General features: G+C 37.0%; 1 protein-coding gene across 9 annotated transcripts in view; it reads right to left on the bottom strand.

Moving 5' to 3' along the window:
• Positions 1 to 20,608, bottom strand: part of Csnk1g3 (casein kinase 1 gamma 3) — a 90,349-nt gene that overhangs the window by 6,152 nt on the left and 63,589 nt on the right. For 2 of the 9 annotated variants that reach the window (XM_031365699.1, XM_031365698.1), the window contains 5 exons: positions 19,192 to 19,340; positions 18,104 to 18,199; positions 14,634 to 14,729; positions 2,797 to 2,903; positions 2,275 to 2,298 (listed from right to left, as the gene is read on the bottom strand). In XM_031365699.1, the coding sequence (XP_031221559.1) occupies positions 2,275 to 2,298; positions 2,797 to 2,903; positions 14,634 to 14,729; positions 18,104 to 18,199; positions 19,192 to 19,340 (472 nt within the window). The remainder of the gene's footprint in view (positions 1 to 2,274; positions 2,299 to 2,796; positions 2,904 to 14,633; positions 14,730 to 18,103; positions 18,200 to 19,191; positions 19,341 to 20,608) is intronic. The other 7 variants (XM_031365700.1, XM_031365701.1, XM_031365702.1 and 4 more) reach the window with 7 other exon arrangements.

Below are 20,608 nucleotides of genomic sequence, written 5' to 3'. Positions count from 1 at the left end.
TCTAATGGTGTATGTAAGCTTTGAAATGTCTTCATAATCAGCCAATCAAAGCTACAGTATTTTCTCCAGTAAATATCAGAAGAGGATGCAATCTAGAACAATTAGCTCTGCTCACACTCTTAGTCTTAGAGGATATGAACAATGTGTTATAGAAATGCTCAGAATTAATCTGACCAAAACAAAGACAAAAAACATGTCTAAAGAGCATTTTAATGAAGAGCTTTAATGAAGAGAAGTTCTGCGGATTCTTGCAACCAACTAGAATAAAGTTTTCCTGAACCCATAGGTCACTATCTTTTAACAACCACTTTATCTAGATATAATTCACGTCATAAAATTTGTCCTCGTGACGTGTACAAAGCAGAAAAGAGTATTCACAGAACTGTACAGACATCACCACAGCCTACCTTCAAAGCTCCCTCCCTTAAAGGAAGCCGCTGTCTCCAACAGTCCCTCCCATTCCCTTCTCTGCCACAGACAAGCACTACTGAAGTCCCTGTCCTTGCCTGCTGCCCTGCTCACAGCTCATATAGTGGAGCTATATAATAGATGGCATTATTATGTTTCTTTCACCTAGCAGGTATTTTCAACCTCACTTCTTTGTATGATATAATTGATTTCATGAGTATGGTAAATAGCTTTAGAGAATTATTTAGTAATAACTTACTGTGGTTTCGTATTTTAACCAATGGGGATCTAAAGATGAAAAAGGCTTTGTTTTCAATACATTGAGAGAGTCCTCATGATGTGAGAGATGTATAAAGAAACTGATAGGCAGATTAACAAGACAGTACTAAAATACACAGTGTCAGGGAAAATACAGGGGGTAACACAATCCTTCATTACATTCTTCACTCTAGTCCTCCAAGGCTCTGGAGAGAAAAGCCAGGCTACCTGTGCACAGACGCACAGAAATCACAGCTAGGTCACTCTTGAAAGCCACTTCTATGAAGCATTCTCTGATTATTCAATCAGGAAGTGACACTTTTCTTTATAGACTGAAAGCTTTACCATGTACTAAAAATCTACTAATGCAACTGCAGCCTCTCCTGCTAGTTTGTGAAATCAGATATTCTGAAATCTCAGCAGTGTTAACTACTAGATGAACATAGAAAGAATGGATAGACTGGATCAAAAGCCAGTTTCTAAAATGATGCGAACACAGACAGTAGGTTTAACAATGCTGTAGAACAGTGCTGGAAGAAGTCAGTGATGAAAAAAAGGAGTGGTAATAGCTAGAGTTTGTGCACTTGACAGACAAACCTGAGCCTTACCACAGCCATTCTCTCTCACCGCCCGATGAGATAGGCATTATTCATGGAGTTTTAGGAAAAGAAACACACCTAACAAAGTACACTGCAGTGGAGCGGACCTACACAACTAACACTCGACGCAATGGCATGTGCATCAGACTTGCCACACTGCTGCCCTAGATAGTAACTCTCTTAGCACTGTATCTAAAATTCACAAGCATAAGCCATTGTAGTTCAATTTTTTATTTAATGGCAAGTAAATAGCTGACTAATTATGTCTTGAAATATACTAAATTTGGTCACACCACCAATCAATTCTAAACTGAAACTGAACTGGGTCACTGCTTGGTAAAGAGAAGCATCCACAGCAGGTTCTCAGTTTTCACTTGGAAAATGAGTGTTTTTTAAGGATGTAAGTAAGATGACTGACGGGCTTTACAACTGACTCATCTAAGGCTTTAGTTCACTTCAGAACTGACTCCAAATCTGTCTTGAAATCTAAACACAGAATTCCACCTGAAGGCAAAGACCAGAAAATAAATAAAATTTAGTATTATTTCTCCCAGGAAGAATATTATTAAGAACTGTTAGAGGAGTTTTAATGAACCGGTTAGTAAATGAAATAAGATTTTAGTGATACTGTAGGGGAAAGATTATATATTCAAAAGTTGAAAATAGGAAAACAAAGTTTAACTCAAAAATTCAGCTTTCTATTTAAGGAATAACAAAAACTCCCATGCTACAAGACAAATGTGCAGGCAAAGCAGGTTGGCCTCCCATCTATGCAGTTAAGGAGTGCCCCGAAACCATGTGACTTAGAGCAAAAGAGGCGGCAGCCGGCAGAACAGCTCCTCAGCAATTACTCCTTGCTTTTCAAGGGCTAATGTTATTGTTATCAAATACTTTTGTTTTACCAATTATAATTTCTAAGTAAAGATTTTTTTGTTTGTATTAAATGGTATTAAATCTTGAAATTTGAGTCAATGGAGCTATTTCTGCCTGCCGACACTTGAGAACTCACCACATATTCAATACTTTCTGGCAGCTATACATAGAAAAACAAAAAGAAAAGAAAAGGGAGAGAGGAAGAGAGAGAGAAATCATCAAAAATAGCCCATAGTTAGATGATCACATTGTTTTTCATGCAGCACTACTATAGTTTACCTCTTAATAAGTAATCGTAAAAAGTAACATTAAGCATGCGGCATCCTACAATAACAAGTACTTACACTTACAGAAAACTAAAACACAGCAGTCATATCTGTGTAATCTTCCTAAATATCAAAAGCTAAAGTATTCTATTAATTTTAAATGAAAATGTAAACACAGTTTATAAATAACCATTTTTGTATTAAGAATGCATGAATAAGAATGCATGAATAAGAATGCATGAATAAGAAGCTAGTCATATTACTTCTTTTGTGTGTTCTATTCCCTATAGGAGGAAAATGTGAAATAATTGTATGGAACTATAAAGTTGAAATGTGCAAAGTTATGAACCAAAAAAAAAAAAATTACCAAAATAAGCAAAACAAAAACGTACTTGGTTTCATCCATCACTTCTACTTCTGTAGGGGCTGTAATGGGTGCATTTGACCGTCCTGCCGTGGGGTCATCTGTGTTTAGCTCTCCGTTGGTAGAACTTACAACCTGGTTAATAAAGGGAAAGAATATTTATGTATCAAACACATATATATATACATAATCATATATACTTAGTAGAGATTAAGGCACTTAAAGTATAAAGTTAATATGAGGAACATAAAACAATTAGTAGATCAAAGCCACTCAACACGTGCTTGTCTTCCTTTCCATCCTATAACTTCTACTTTCTGCTGCTTTCTAAAAAGTAAAACCTACCCTGAGGTCTCCACCACTCTTTACACAGACTTTCTTCCCTTTGTCACTCTGTAGTCTCTGAAACTTCCACCTCACACTGTCCACTTTAAGGAACAACAGTACCATCCATTCACCTAGCTGCTTAGACCCCACATCCAGTCTGTGAGGATGTCCTATGAGATATTCCCCCAAATACATTCCCCTATCTAATGAGTTCTCACTATTTCTATTACTACTACAACTCCAGTACAAAACAACTTCACCTCCCTTAAGAGCAAAGCCCTGTCAACTAGTATTAGCTTTGACTTGCATTGCAAGTAAAATACACTATCACGCAGCAGCCAGAGTACTCCTTTCGAGGGAAAACCTGCCTGTGATAATTCTGAAAAGTCCAACTCCTGGCTTCTCACCTAACTTAGAATAAAAAGTTATATTCCTCATCCCACGCTAAAGTCCCAAATAACTTAATGTCTGCCTGGCTCCCCGATCTCTTCTTATCATCTCCTTAGCTCACCAGCTTCTAACAGAGCAAGCTTCGGGCCTTGGCATTATCCACTGCCACTGGCTACGACTGCTCTTCTACATATGGGCTGTCTTCTTAGATTCCTAGAAAGCATCTCTATGACAGGCTTTTTCTACCATTCATCTAAAACTTCCATGCAGAAAGTCTTTATGTTGTACTTTATTTTTGATTCTCTATGTAAGTTATTTGTTTGTTTTTATTTGAGACCTGGTAGCCCTGTGTGGCCCCAGCCTCTCTGAACCCTGGCCTGCCTGCCTCTTTTTCTAAGTGCTCCCACTACAGGCGTGCAATGACTCCTACTTCTTGGTGCATCTTTGTTTGTGTCTTGATGATTTTACATCCTGATTTATCTACTGTGTTCTTAATATTCTGCTCCATTAAAACTGTTTAATAAGAGCAGGAATCTCATCTCTTGCTCTCTGATACACCTGATACAGAACAGGTACTTATCTGTCAGAGTAAGTAAATATTGCCAGTAACGAATGAAAATTTAAGACTTTTAAGATTAAAAAATAACAAAATTCCTAAATTATCAAAGGCCCTACAAATTAATTTAATCACTCTATTTCTTCTTTCCTCATAATTCTAAACTTGAAAAGACACTACTCACATCACCCTCTCCTTAGTCCTAAGCTTCTTCCACTCATTTACTCCTTATCTTAATTCCATCTTTTCTGTGTTTACTTAAAACTGAGAATTTCCTTAGAAAATCTGAAAAAGAAACCTATATTCTGTAAGCTTACCTCATTCCCTATTTTGCTACATAATTTCTGTGTCTGTTGGCATCAGCTAATGACTCTATATTAAGATGAAGCCACACCAAAAGCTAGTAGCTACAGCACTGTGAACTGCGCGAGCATGAGAGAGACAGCTGATCTGGACTATGAGGTGGACATTTAACTATTTAACTATCATCGGGCCGAGCTCAGTGCACACAGCCACAGATGAAGGAGTGGGGGCCATCCGACTATCAGCCAGCCTTTGTACAGAGGGATTTACAACGCAGAAATGACGGCACAATGTTATAGACAAGCCCATGTCCATCAACTAAGCAAATACATTTTTTTTTAATTTCATAAGTCAAATTCTAAAGATTGGATCTACTCAGCTGGCATTTCTAGAATTATAACTGAACTGGAGACTGAAATACCAGGGTTCTTCAGGCTGACTTCTTATCAGCAAAGTTTATAAAAATGAAAGATAATCTGAAGTTTGGCATTTCGGAATATAATCAGATGTCTTACAGTTTACTGTTATTATGTTTAAAGACATTTGCTTTGACATTCTAACTTTGGGACAAAAAAAAAAAAACCTTTACCATAGTTAGTATTTTAAGAAACTAAATTGACAACATCTTTTCTACCAAGTTTCAAAGGGACAGGAGGACAGAGCCTATAAGCAACTTCCAGAACAAGCCACCCACAGTCAGATAAAACAAACCAGGTCTCAAAGCAGCAGCACCTCTGTCAGCAACTCTCTGTGGGGAAGGCGGCTGAAAAAGTCTGCCAGAGCCGGGTTCTCTGCCTCCCACGCGCTGGCATCTCTATGCCCAGCTCAGAGGCAATGATTTCAAAAATCAAATTCATACTTTTGAAATATAAAAAAATTTATAAAGCTACTTTTAACATCACTGGTTCACAGCATCAGACATCTAACCAATAAATATATCAGAAATACTAAAACACACACAAACATATATAAAATATTTCTTGATGGCACTCATTAAAAACTACACTGATGGGGCTGGCGAGATGGCTCAGCGGGTAAGAGCACTGACTGCTCTTCCGAAGGTCCTGAGTTCGGATCCCAGCAACCACATGGTGGCTCACAACCACCCACAATGAGATCGGACGCCCTCTTCTGGTGCGTCTGACGACAGCTGCAGAAAATTACGCCAGAGTGAGCGGGGCCGGAGCCAGCCTGAGCAGAGGTCCTGAGATCAACAGCAGCCACACACATGATCGAACACAGTCATCTGTACAGCTACAGTGTACTCATACACATAAAAATGAAATAAAATAATTCTAAAAAAAAAAGAAACCCTAAAAAAAAAAAAAAAAAAAAAAAAAACTACACTGATACATGAGACAGTTAAAATAGTATTTTTAACAGTTTATAGAACCTGAACCAGTAAACAGTAAATTACTACATACTTTAAAAACGACAACTAGAGCATAATTGACAGTTTTCATGCTAAAAGATAACCCACAGTAAAATGGCATTCTGTGGACCACGGGTATGATTTGCCATAACTAGTTTTCATTGTCTTTCAACCAAGATAAGGACGATTTTCAACTTTATTTTCGCTATTAGGGACAATTGTATCACATTTTCTCTGAGCATTCAAATCTTTGGCAAGGTTATCGAAAATTTGTTATTAAAACAGGAGATTACAATAAATGAATCATACTGATTCATGCCAATGAGACTCACCAGGAAACTTCCTAAACTAATGAGTGTCGAATTATGTACATAATAGAAACAATTACTACATCCTTCTACACATGCTCTTTTGCAGATGTCAGCACCCTAGAAAACTCTGCAGAGAAGATGGAGTTATAATAATCATTCAATTTTGTTCTTCATTATTAACTGTGCATTATTAAAAATCTGATAGAGAAAACTGAGACTTGTTTTAGAAATGTTTTAAGTAAAGGCTGACACACAATTAGCACAGTGGAAAACTCCCAGCAAAGTGAAAAGTAAAAGTACTCTTCTCACACTGAACCATGTATATTTCCTGCCCCTGCAAGATACTTCTGTTTACAACATTGTTTAGTACCAGTATTATCCATATGAGTCTGATACTATGCATGCAAACAAATCAAAATTATAGCAATTTATATTATTCTTTTCATTTTCCTTAATAGTACCTGGCTGCACTTGTCCTTTGCATGATTTGTGATTTTCTAACTGTCTTGACTCAGGTTCTCAAAACAACATCATTCATAAGGTACAAATAAAAAACTTTCCAACTATAAAAGTGGTCCTTTGGCACACTGGTACCTTTAATATTTTTCTCCTTCCTTTTGCTTACAGTTGCCAAGTATCATAGAATCTATTTTTAACGGCAGTGAGCTGAGTGAAGTTGTACTCAATGAAAGTACAGCTCCAATGGGATTGTGTCACTATTCTCTGTAAAGGTGGGTACATTTCAAAGCTAGTTTCAGAGAGCTGACCCACCAGAGAGAAGCACAGCAGACTGGGGTGGAACAGCGCTCTTCCTCTCCTGGTGCCCAGACCCGGTCAGACTCTACCTCCTCTCATTTCTACAACTCACTCATGAAACTCAGCTGCAGAATGGTTTTAACGACACTTGTAACCCAGACGCTGAGCCTTGAAGTTGTGGGCAGTCCTCCCTTTGCCTCCTAAGTGTTGTGATGACAGGCATGAGCTAACACACCAGCTTCGGGTATAAACTTTTTATACACTCTGACTCATACCCCTCTCCCCCTAATCAAGTCTTTATCAAAGTAATCTTTAAGCTTCCAGGGTAAAATGGCAGGCTAAAACTGCTTCTCTATGACACCCTGAAGGAGAATCAAGAAAACAAAATTTAGATTCCATTCCAAAGAAATACAGTGGAAAAACACCAATTAAAAGAAAAGAAAAGAAAAAAGCTCATGAATAGTCCAGAAGAGGAAGGACACAGCCTCTGCACTGCTCCACACAGATCCACCAAGGAGGAAGGGGCACAGAAGTGCCATCTAAGTTATGCGAGGAGTCCTTGGTGAAAAGAAACCAGCAATCCTACCCAAAGAACCAGCAGTCAGTATAGTTAGTGACTCTGGTGTAACAAGTCATCAGTGTAGAAGAGGTCCTTTCTGCCACACCCCATACCTCCGAGTGCTGTGGCAAGGTAGCCACTTAAGAGGGAACCTTATGTTTAGGACTAAACTACCCTGAGAGCCTGATAACAACCATAGGTCCAGGAGCCTGGAACCAAGCCCGCGGAGTGTTAAGTAAGAGATAATTATAGCAGGCAGTCATAGAGGGAAAGAGTCAGCAGCCGGAGCTTGGGCAGCACAGGGTACAGTAGTTAGTAACCCACCTTTAATCACTAAGAGCTTGACCTATCACTTAAGAATTACTGCCAATTCCAAGAAGCCCAAACCAGTCATCAGCTGACAAGCCAGCCTCTGAAACCAGGTATCTGCCACAAGGTTCACTGTCACAGGACTGAGAACTCTGAAGTGCCACTGGACTGCTTAACTTCTGCAGCCTCCAGCAGAATTCAATGTTGGACAGGTTTTAAAGGTGTAAAAATTGCCAGGTGTGGTGGTGCACGCTCTTAATCCCAGCATACAGGGGCAGTGGCAGGCTGATTCTCTATAGGTTCAAGGACAGTCTAGTTAATACAGCAGGTCCAGGACAGCTAGGGGTACATAAAGAGACCATATTTTCAAAAGAAAACAGACCAGAGAAGACAGGTCTGGCTGCATAGGTCTGAATGCTGCCCTTGCTCCTCCAACTCGCAAGACACGAAGGAGACATCTCTAGTTAGAACATTTAGGCATCCCAGAGTGTAGAAGCATAATCTTTGTGGTCCACTTTCTCTTCTACGTTGCTGATTTTTGTTTCTATATCCTGAATTAATTTTATTATAGACTTGGCTGTCTAGGAATCACTGGTTGTTTTTAGAAGCAGACTTTTGGATTCTTGGACTGAGATTTCAACTGGTTCACTAGTTTATGGTCTCCTGGATATTCCGTACCTTTTCATGTTTCTGTCTTATAAGTTTCGTGACTGCTGGTTAGCTCTTAAGTGCATTTCAGCTTGTTTTTAATGAGCAGTCTATTCTGAACTCAACCCCACGACCATTTGGGAAGAACAAAACACACTGATGTAACAGAGGAAATTAAAAAACACACATGGTATAGAAACACACTTAAGGTCAGCTAGAACCCACTAATGTACTTCCCATGGCTGTAGAATAGAAAAAGGCCAAAATAATGTAATGTTTTGTAAAATTAGGGGAAGGAAACAGGTAAAGAAGAAAAACAACTGAAACTCAAGTCCCCTATGTACTATATACACAGTAACTATGTACTGTAGTTACTGCCCCATGAAAAAAGACACGGAAACAACAGGAAGATCAATGCGGCAGCCGTTTTCTGATGAACATGAATGCAAAAATTCTCAAGCTGAATTGAAAAACACTAAAAAGAATCACACTCCATGATTAAACTCACTTCATTACAGAGAACTGCATAAGAGATTTACTATATACCTATAAATAAATGTAACGCTAAATGTAAATATTCTTGGGGGGGAATCACATGAGTATCTCACTAGATGCAGAAAATGCTTTTAACAAAGTTCTGCATCTCTTCATAACAAAATCTCTGAAAAAAAAAAAAGAATTGAAGGAGCATGCCTCAACACCATAAAAGCTATAAACAACATTGTGCTAAGTTGGAATCATGAACGATATAAAGATATAAAGATGTCTGTTCACTCTACTTCTGTTCAGTACAGTACTTAAAGTTTTGGCTAGATCAATACAGCATTAGAAAGAAATAAAAGGCATACAAACAGGAAAGGAAGAAATTACCCCATTTGCTGACAACAGAGTTCTATGCTTCCAAAGACCTTAAGAATTCTAGTAGAAAGCTTTTACATCATCTATGTAACAATCTCAGTAAAGCAACTGGGTATATAATCCATACTCAAAGTGCAGTAGCTCTTTTATACCAATAACACACTTGCTGAAAAAGACATCAGAGGAAAACCTCATTCATAAGGGCTTCAAAGCACAAATACCTCATAATAAAACTAAGCAAAGAAATGAAAGACAAGGAAAAATAGAAATTTAAGAAGATATAGACAACAGAAAAAATTCCCATAGTCATATTATGAAAATAGCTATCTAACCAAATATGTTACAAGTTCAATATAATATCTGAACCAAAATTTAAATGACACAGAACTTGAAAACACCCTTAAAAGTCACATGGAAGCACAAAGGCCTCAAAAGGCCACAGTAATCATATAGCATTAAGAGCAATGGTAGGGGTACAGATGACAAATTATACTACAAAACCTTAATAATCAAACCAGCAGTGTACTGGCACAAAAACGGACACACAAACCAATGGAATAGAATAAAAAGTCCAGACACAAACTTAGTACAGTTACAACCACAACATACACTGGAGTAAGGATAGCCTGTTCAACAAATGGAGCTTGGAAACTGGGTATCTGCACGTAGCAGAATATGACAAGATTTTTATCAGAACTCCTGCAAAGCACTGGATTAAAATGGCCCAAAGCCCTAATGTAAAATCTGAAGCCCGAAAGCTACACAGGAAAGAAAGGGAAACATTTCAAGACAACTACATCAGCGAGAGTATTTTGGAAAACCCTCCAAAACTGACTTCTGTGACTGGATGGAATTACAAAGCTTCTGCACAGAAAAGGAAACTGGCATGAATGAAGGCTAATATCTAACTTCTATTTTAAAAAATACCTAAAAAATTAAAACACCAAAGTTCAAAACAATAAGTTGGCAAATTAATTTAACACTTTTCTGAAAAAAAGGAACACAAATGACTGGTAAATGCATAAAAGTACCCAAGACCCTTAGGTGGCTGGGAGCAGGGAATGAAAGCACATCAACACTCCATCTCATCTTGAATCGGACCAACAAGCATCAAGTAAACAAATAAGACCAGGCATAGGGGCATATACACTCCTTTCATCCCTGCATTGGGAAGCAAAAGCAGGCAGGTGTCTGGGAGTTTGAGGCTGACAGCCTGTATCTACATAGTGAGACCCTGTCTTTACAAAAGAAAAAGAAAACAAAAACTCAACAGCACTAGCTAGTGAGGATGGGCGTGGGAAGGAGGAGCCCTCTACCCTTCTAGTGGGCCAGGAAAGTAGTATAATCGCTGTGGAAATCAAGATGAACTTCAAAAATAAAACACAGAATTATCATATCATCCAACTGTACTGCTCCTAAGTATATTCCCAAAACACCTAGGCCAGGATACTACACATACCTGAGCATCCATGCTTACTAGCAAAGTGCTCGTGGCAGCCAACATATGGAACTATCACAAATGCACATCAATGTGAACAGACAAGGAAAATGAGATAGACATAAGCAATGGACATGTGTGTGTACACATGCATGTGCATGTGTGTACGTAGTGTGTATAACTGTATATGTGTTTTTGCATAAGTATGAAGGACAGAAACTAACATCAGGTATCGATTTTTATTGCTCTCCAATTTCTTTGTTGAAAAAGGGTTCTCTTGATGAATGCAGAGCTCTCTGACTCTAGCTACTCTAGCTGGCCAGCTTTCCTGGGGATCCCTCCTCGCCTCTGGGTGCTGGGGTTACAAGCATGCACCACCATGTAGCCTTACATAATCCTCTGTTGCCCCAGTATCTTCAGAACAAAATTAAAACTTAACAACAGTTTACAACCCACATGTTTTTTGGTTCCATTTCTCACACACCCAGATGGACTGAAGTCAGTTCCTCAGGGCACCCCTCTCTTCAACAGCTTTATGCATTGGTCGCTTCTCTTTCCCTTACTGCCTTCCTTAGCTAATAACTGCTACTGGTTCTTTTGTATTCATAGCACTTTTTACATGAGAATTTGATCCATTAATCCAATCATTTTTAGGTATGTTTTCTTAAATGTTCCCCTAGCACTGGTCTAGTTTATTCTGTCTCTCCATTCTTCACTTTATTCTAAGAGCCCAGAACAAGGCCTAACTCCTAAGAATCACTTAGATATTTCTGAATAATGAATAGCCAAAACTATGAATGGGTTTCTTTCCCACCCATATTCATTACAATGATTCTATGGGCTAACAGAGATGTGTAGACTAAATTCATCAGGGGCTTTCTAGAACATACACAGTTAAGAAAAGACTCAAAATAACATCTTTGGATATACTAATCTGTTCTTCAATTTTCTAGTAGAATTTATCAAATATATAGCTACATATTTCTATTTCACTAAAGAAATATAAAAAGGAAAAAAATCAAATTTGACAATGTTTTCTCTTCATACTAGACTTTCAGGAAATGAAAATACAGTTGCTCATTGACTTACTAAAGTACTTGATTCTACTTAGTCCTTCAACAGCCTCAGACTTCATACAAAATATTTTCAAAGCAAAACCAAGAGGCAAAAATATCATTAATAACCTTTTACTGATAAAATAATCCAGGACACAAAATATGAACCTAATCTACTGCACTCTTAACCATAACATCAATTTGGTAGCATGTATATATGGTCTATTAGGTTATTATTTATTATTCAGAAGATGCACAGAGTTCAAGTTTCAAGCATCAAGCTTCTATTAAAAGCTTATCAGGGGGTTGGAGAGATGGCTCAGCGCTTAAGAGCACTAGACTGTTCTTCCAGAGGACCCGCATTCAATTCCCAGCATCTACATGACAGCTCACAACTGTCTGTAACTCCAATATCTGACACCCTCACACAAACATACATGTAGGCAAAACAGCAATCCACATAAAATAAAAAAATAATTAAAAAAAAAAAAAAGCTCATCAGAGGGGTAAGGATATTGCTTAGCCCAGTAAAATAGCTACAATGAATGCAAGCATGAGGATCCATGTATGGGTTTCCTAATTCTCATGTAAAGATAGTAAACATCTGTGACTGCAGCATCAGTGAAGTACAGACAAGCGGATCCCTAGAGCTCCTTAGCCAGCCAGCCTAGTCTATCAATAAGCCACAGGTTTTGGGAAGAGACCCTGTTTCAAGAAAAGTGGGAAGCAAGTGAAGAAGATATCTGTCATAGGCCTCCAGCTTCCACATATATGTACATGTGCACATACTCTTGAACATGTACATATACTACATGCAAAGCATACCAGAAATAAGAGCTATCTCACAATGTGTCTTTAAGTCAAAAACTTCCAAGAAATTCCATCAACTGTAAATAGCCTAGAATGTTTAACAATGCTCCACTGTTCCACAGAAAAAAATACAGCGATTGGGGTCAGGGGATGAAGTGGGAGTGTTCAACTGACTACGGAAAGCCTATAGAAGATAACTACTAAGGCTGGGAGTGCAGCTTCAGGTTAGAGCATTCTCACACTCGCACTCTCTCTTTCTCTCTCTCTCTCTCTCTCTCACACACACACACAGAGACACACACACAATTTAAACCTTGAAGAAAGTACAAAACAAAAACAAACTTTCAAAAATTCTATACAACTTCCCTTTATAAAACCATGAAAAAAACATAATACGTTACTTCCCTCTCTACCTTTATTTAGGATCAACATAATAATCACAGGAGTTAGCTTTTAGGTACTGTTTTTCATTACTATTAGTTTTAACTTACACTCTCCTTAGTCTAAGTATATATATAATCATAACAATCAAATAATTTGGAATGTGTATGAGATGATTTTCAAATAAGGTAAATAAAGTCCATCTTTATTCTACAATGGGGTAAGATTCTGGCACTGCCACACCTGAGGTATTAGTAAGTTACCCATTAAACTTTTAAAAATGTTCACTGTATTAAGTTGATTTAAGATTGAAAACACATTAATGAAATCAGCAGAATGAGCATAATTTCTGATTTTACCTATGTACTCATCCTATTACTAGAATTCTAAAATTCTAAATTTTAGAATTGATCATATACTGAATATCAGATGAGGTTAGATGGAGTCTCGACAGACAGAAAAGTTTGGAAAAAGGAAAAAAGTACAAGTACTCTGTGCAATACATAGATAAAGTGCAAACTACTAAAGTGGTAAAAAAAAAAAAAAAACATCAAATTAATTCATCCTGGGAAACACATTGAGATGATTAAGAGGACAGGAAAACAGATTCGAAATGATGCTATGAGAACAGCTTTCTATCAGAGCCTCAGCTGCTGCAGGTCACCCTGGGCACTAGCAAAATGTGTAGCACAACACAAACAAGAGAACTCAGAAACAAGTAAAACCACACCCAAGCTTTTTATGCAAATTCAGTACACTTTGCTCACTTAGCTTTTCCAATGATATGAATTCAGGTGCTCTTGCCTCTAAGTCTGCCACTCCAGAATTATAACTATTCAAATATTTCTACTACATATTACTAAAAATCCATAGACTTTTACATATAAAAATGGTAGTTATAGAATTTATCTCTAAAATGAAATGGTGAAACAAGAGAGCTGATAAGACTTAATTTTGAACTTATTTTTAGAACTTAAGTAAAATACAGATTCAGTTGATTAATAATATATTTAAAAAGGATGAAAAATTGATAAAACAGAAAATGATTCAAGTGGAAATATACTGAGCAACAAAAATCAAAACATAAGGATGTAAACTGAGACAGGCTGAGGTGGCACTTGTTGGTTACTTTACACTAGCATTTAGATGACACCTTAGACACCGGCGAGGCTGCAGCCTTCCCAGTCTCTACAGGGACACGCAGAGGCTGGGACAGTGCAAAGGAGCCACAAGCTGTTCAGAGGAAGTGACAAAAAGAAGCAAACCACAAGTAAGGACCTGCTCTAATGTGCAGAAGTCACACAGCGCACTGGTCATTCATTCACGGCCAGCATAGCAGCTATTTCTGTAAGTCCAGACGGGGCATGTTTCCAAGGAGTACAGATGAGAAAGTTTACATAGATATGAGTGAAACTCAAAGGAAGCAAAGTCAGTAAAGGGGAAAAGGTTTGTAAACATTTTATTATTTAGAGAATGAATAAAGGTATTAGCTTAGTACTTAACAATCAAGCTCCACTCACACTACAGTTCACTTGTTCTAACTTGCCACAAGTATGTATGACTTAAATACTGTTGCATGTACTTGCAAAAATAAACCAAGGCAAAAGTGCAGCATCCCTGGTAGTCTTTCTGGATTATGTTAACTTTGGTTTTGGTTAAATATCGAAGGAAGAGAGTTATGGATAGAATTCGGCAACAAGCTTTCATAAGGATAGAGTATCATGCCATGAGCTCAAAAAAGGTTAGTGTATAAATCTGGGGAATAATCACTCATGCAAAAATCAGAAAATACCTGTACCGAGCCACCATGTCTGTCTGCTGCAAGGTGAGCTCTCAAATGATGGGGATTTGCCTGCTGGGAGTCCCAAGCTGCCCTGTGGTCTGCCGACTGCCATTTATTTAATGCATATGGCATGCATGGAAGAAGAAAAACCCAATATGTTAAACATCTCATCCTTATAATTTACAAAACATACGTATAAAAGGAAAATTAAAATAACCTTACTATTCTGAATAGTTAGAATACATAGTTATTTATCTCTGAAGATGAAAGATGACTTTTTATTGTTGAACTGAGTAATGACCACAATAAAAGCAAGTTAGAGCCGTAATATTTTAGAGGTAAACGGATTTGGGAAGTCAGAGATTCCACCATAGAGTCCACAGACATTAACTACAAATATCCTACACCCTCTGGTGCTCTTTTTAATTTGGTGGGATCTTTTCCACTGTTTGTAAATGAAATCTGCCAAGACCCAGGGAAGGCAAGCTGACGTGAGTGCGCCAAAGGCTGTCCCTGGGTTTTCTTACACAAGTCCTCATCGCTCTTCCATGAGGAGCTATTTTTAGCGATGTGAGAAAAAAAAAAAATCCTTAAAATGTTGAGATTCTAAGAAATGTGTCTCATTGTATTCTGTTTCTAATGTAAGTATAACAGAAAGAAAAAAAACCACAGCAAAGTTCTCTGAAAAGTGAAAAGCACTATGCCCGTTACTGTGAGAATTAAAAAGCATTTTTAAAAGTGACAATCCCACAACTATGAATCCCTCTGATGCCTTTTTTTTTTTTTTCAATTTGGCTCTAATGAAAGAATCTTTTATGAAGCAGAGTGAAAACTGTGGATGCTTTTAGATCCCTTGGGAAATCTGTATGGTAATAAGCAGAGGCTACTAGCATTCTACTAGCAGAATTTAGAACAGTCAATTTCTCTATTTTAGGAACATGCAGAAAGCACTGAGAGAAGGAAGAGTTCTTAAAGCATGGTTCTGAATTAGGGACTTTAGACAGAATCCTCCTCACTTCACAGATAGAGACACTGACACTCAGCACTTTCCTGACCATAGGCCTAGGGAAGAGCACAGTGAGGACTCTAAACAGAGCCAGCCTCAACACTACCAAGCTTCTGACACTAATTGCAAATATTCTAAAGTCTCTGGTGATCTTCTATTTTTCAACAAAATTCCACAATATCTTGCCACAAGTGCCCACTGTGCCAGGCTAGAGGGAGCCTAAGTACACCAGAAGCCAGAGTAACCTTTGGGAACAGATATTAAAGGTAAGTAGAACGACATGGGGGGGGGAACACTCTGGGAGTGAACATCCTAAATTAAACTATATAATAAAAAATTACATAGCTCATGGCATGAAGTTTGCTATCATAACTACCACTGAGAGTTCTGTCTTTTCATCACTCTCTAACTACATGGCTGGATTAGTGGATTTGTAACTGACAGTGAAATAAATTAAAGTTGAGACAGAGAGCTGTGGCAACTGATGACAGAGCTCTGTAAGAAAGTAGTAAAAACTATGTGCCCTCCATCTGTACAAACACTAATACGGACTTAACGTTTTACATGTAACTGTAGCTACCCAGAACTTCAACCTCTGACTGTTCTGTCTGCAGTCACTATAGTGTTCAGAGCTTTTAAAAAATTCATGTTTCCTCTTTTAGACTGTGAACCATAGGGTCTGTCATAAAACACTGTTCACTGATGCCCAGATATTTAAGAACTTTTTCCATGCACACAACTTTTCTTTAATGAGGAGACTGCTGTGCATTCAAGTCTCACATCCTATACATAGCACTATTCCAAAGGATTCACTAAAACACTATACACACATACAAAATCTTCCTTGCTTTAAGGCAAAAAGAACTACAAACAAAACACAGAATCCACCCCCCTTAGAAAGCTTACATGACCAACTGTGTCTGAAATAAGAAGTTAGAAGCCTAAAAGTCTTTAAGTTATAGAGGGCTTGCTTCCCTTACTATAATATCCAATAGCTTGAACAGAGAAATTTAGAGAGAACCAATCTTCAGGTTTATTTCTCCCTAGAAATAAACTCTAGCTTAGAAGACACTAACACCGAGTCTCAACTTGTAAGCCCTCCACTTGCACGGTTATCTTGTCAGATCATTCAAGCTATCAACAAATTATATTTTGTAGTTGAATTAATTCATGAGACTTTCAATTGTGCCAATACTTCCATGTCAAACTTTAAAAACAAATCTTTCTAAATGGGCTTTCAGATGTAAGGGTAGTAATACTTAATATAGTGAAGTATTATTAATAAATGGTACTGTTCTTCAGTTTTTATTTTGTTTAAACCATCACTTGAACTTTAAAAGGATAAAAGAAGTCAGAATAAAAAGCAGGACAGAATCTAAGCAGGCTAAACCAAAGAATTTCTAGACATTCTCAGATTCTAGAAGACAGTAAAATTCTTAGGCAAATTGAAAATCCACTTGCAAAAAAAGGACAGGAAAACACAGCTGAAGAACTCGGGAGCTATCCATTCCCTCCCCAAGAAACAAGAGCTCCTCGCTCCCCTTCCATATCACTGCCTATCTTCTTAAGCTCTGTGCTAAGCACACTTCTTGACTGGTATTCCTCAAACAAACGTTTTATGGTTTTAGCTTCTGCTTTTCTGTTGCTTGTCCCCGCCCAACTTTTCTGCTCTTCCCCCATCTGTCTTTCCTCTGTCTCCTGCTCACTATTCTTAAAATAGCTTTATTCCATTATTTGTCTAAAAGAAGTGCATTTACTCTGCAGGGTCAATTCAAAAATAAACAAACAGATTTTTCTGTATTAAATAAGCAAATGTATATAGCACTTTATTAATATATTTCAAGTGGTACAGTTTACTTCAAAATGTAGTTATTTGTGCATTCACTGTAAAAATTATGAGAGCAACACTATCCATGAGTTCAGAATTACTGAGAATATATTATATTCTAGAAGTTGACATGTATTATCACTATTTTACAGAGGAGAAAACCAGCCTTGAGAAATTAATTTAAACTAGATGAAACAAAACTACATTCATTCATGTATGTCTGTTTCCAAGGATAAGTGAGCTCTGAACACTGCACCTAGCCAACTCAGTTTAAATCATTTCTTATACTGTATTCTTAGCTTCTGTATTTATAAACAGATATAAAAAACTCACTTTACACAGCAGAAATGTAATAAATAACTTATTAACTAGAGAGAGCAAACTTTATAATTCTAACGTTTCATTCTTAAACACTAAATATGGCTCGATTTTGACTATTCTTACCATGAATTAACAAATGAAGATTATTTGAAACTAATGGTGAGAACTGAAGGTTTCCTGAAAGCACGAGTCCTTCCAATGCTTGTGTGCGTGTGTGCGTGTACGTGTGCATGTGAGTGTGTGTGTGTTACCCACTAAGCAGAGAAATGCACATGTTGATAAGGAAAGTAACTAAAAGATTTCATAGCCATAAAGGCACCAAACCTGGTTTTTAGACTGCTGTATCTTATCTCTGTGTTGATGTGCTTCTCTGTTCGATGAGAGAGCGGGGTCTTGCTGAACTGCACCTACTGGAGTAGGCTAAACAAAAACAACAATTAGTGTTGGAACAGCTGCTTCAGAATTCCCATCTAAAACTTTTGGTAACTGTTTAAAAGAATCAATAAATGATATTGGTAAGTTATTAAGTCTTCAAGAAGCAACATCATCCTCAAGCACATTGATAAAAACTACCAGAGTAAAACAAAAGGAACAGAGCTATATTTTCAAGTATCTTAAAGACATTTAAGCATTTTTTAGTATATTAATTTTCATGTAATAAAGTAGTGGCTCTCAACCTTCCTAATGCTATGACCCTTTAATATAGTTCCTCAGGTTGTAGTGACGCTAACTATAAAACTATTTTCACTGTTACTTCAGTGAAACTGTTACAATGTTGCTATTGGTAAGAATCCTAATGTAAATATCTGATATTCAGGATAACTGATATACCCACCCCTGTGACAGGGTCACGTGACCCTGTGAAAGGGTTGTTCGACTCCAAAGTGACTCACAGGATGAGAACCACTGGATTAAAGGGTCTCCTAATGTTCTTATTAATTTTAAGTTATTTTCTCATATTGAAAATAAAAATATTTATAAATCTTATATCCAAAATTAGTTAGTTAAAAAAATATATGTTTACAAAACTAAAGAAATATTTATTAAATAACAAAATTATGGACTTAATATTCTAACTCAGAGAAACTGTTAAAATTCTTAACTTTGATCAAAGCAGAACATAGTAAGTTACTGCAGAGAAATATCAACAGTACAATATCATAAGAATACTGTATTAAAATATTGTATTTGATATCAAGAAGCAAATTAAAAGAGAAAACCCAAAATAACTCAACAACCTTTTATAAAAAAGAGTAAATCCAGTAATAGAACTTATATAAAATCCCAAGTATGGTGCCCCTGAAGAAATGTGCCCAAACAGGAAATAAAGGAACTCCTTACAAACTTCAATGAGTATTCTGTACTACTAATACTGTAAATAATCTTCTATAATAAGAGCATAAAGTACTCACCAACTGCTTACCAATCCAGTCATATTCATAATCAAACATATACCCTTTGCGATCAAACAAGTCAGTAAAAAGCTTTCTTAGGTAATCATAGTCTGGCTTTTCAAAAAAATCTAGCCTTCGTACGTAACGAAGATATGTTGCCATTTCTTCTAGAAAGGAAACAAAAATTATTCTGACTATATATCTCTATAATACTATATATATTATATAGTATATAATATATATTTATATATAAATATATTTATATATATTTATCTCTATATATTTATATATAAATAAAAAATTAACCTAATTCTATATCAATTAAAAATTTTCAATTATAGCAAAACTGGAAAGGGGGAAGAAAGAGGGAATGGAAACAAGAAGAAAAGAAGTGTTTAACCATCATGTTTGCAACATTTATTACCAAAGGGTAAAACTTCTTTTATAGTATTTGAATAGATTTCCTTGAATTGTACTAGAGGTTAAATTAGTGGCTCATGATCCATGACTGTTTAATCACAAGGCATACTTCGGGCATATTTTAGAACACATTTAAAACCGTGCTGGAGCCAGTTCATGTGAGGACATTTGTACTAGTTTGCTGTTTCCTTCAGCATCAGCAGCATACACTAACTTACCAATGTGGGACAACAGTTCTGATCTTCACCATGAGCAGTATTTTAATTAACTGAGCTGGCAAAATAATCAAAATCATCTCAAAAATCTGACACAAAAATAACAACAGAAGCCTTCTTTTAATTTCTAGTCAAATAATTACTTGGTAATATACAAATGTCTACAGATCACTTTTTTTAAGTTTATACTTTCTAAAAGAAAGGGAAAATTAAAAACAAAAATCTAATGGGTAAAGTCATCATGAACTTGTTAAAAAAGAATATTCCACCATCATGGAATGCAGGGCATACGGAAAGAAATGGTAGGTGCCAGTGCTAGAGTCTCAGAAGTGGGGACTTTCTGCCCCTGTGCTCCCATTCATTCACTAGCAACATTGTGCCCTGTGGCATTCCGTCTAATTACAGGACTAATTATCTTGGCACCTCCATTTTTCTTGGAGAATTGTGTACTGCCTTACTAATGTTACCACACATTCTGTCTAACCTATGCTTCTAGGACTGAAACCAATATTGTTTAATCTTCCATTTATAGAAATTATAGCAAGAAAGAAAAGTTTACTAGCAATGAATAAGGAAATACATGCCATTTCTAAGCACTGATTCTATTGTTACTGTAATCCCATTACAGAGACAAGCCAGGGACTACAAAGTGACTTAAGACCTCAATCTTGAAGAAGGTCAGTCGTCTTTGCACTCCGGCTGCTGTGCAAGTACAACAGATAATTATTAACTACCAGCAGCTGTGACTGATGACACAGGTCACTCAAGAGGCTGAAGCAGGAAGACAGCAAGTCCCAGGC

Source organism: Mastomys coucha, unplaced genomic scaffold, assembly GCF_008632895.1.
Source record: "Mastomys coucha isolate ucsf_1 unplaced genomic scaffold, UCSF_Mcou_1 pScaffold13, whole genome shotgun sequence".
Classification (NCBI taxonomy): Eukaryota; Metazoa; Chordata; class Mammalia; order Rodentia; family Muridae; genus Mastomys; species Mastomys coucha.
Note: the sequence above shows the minus strand (reverse complement) of the source record. Positions and strands in the feature narration are given on the sequence as shown.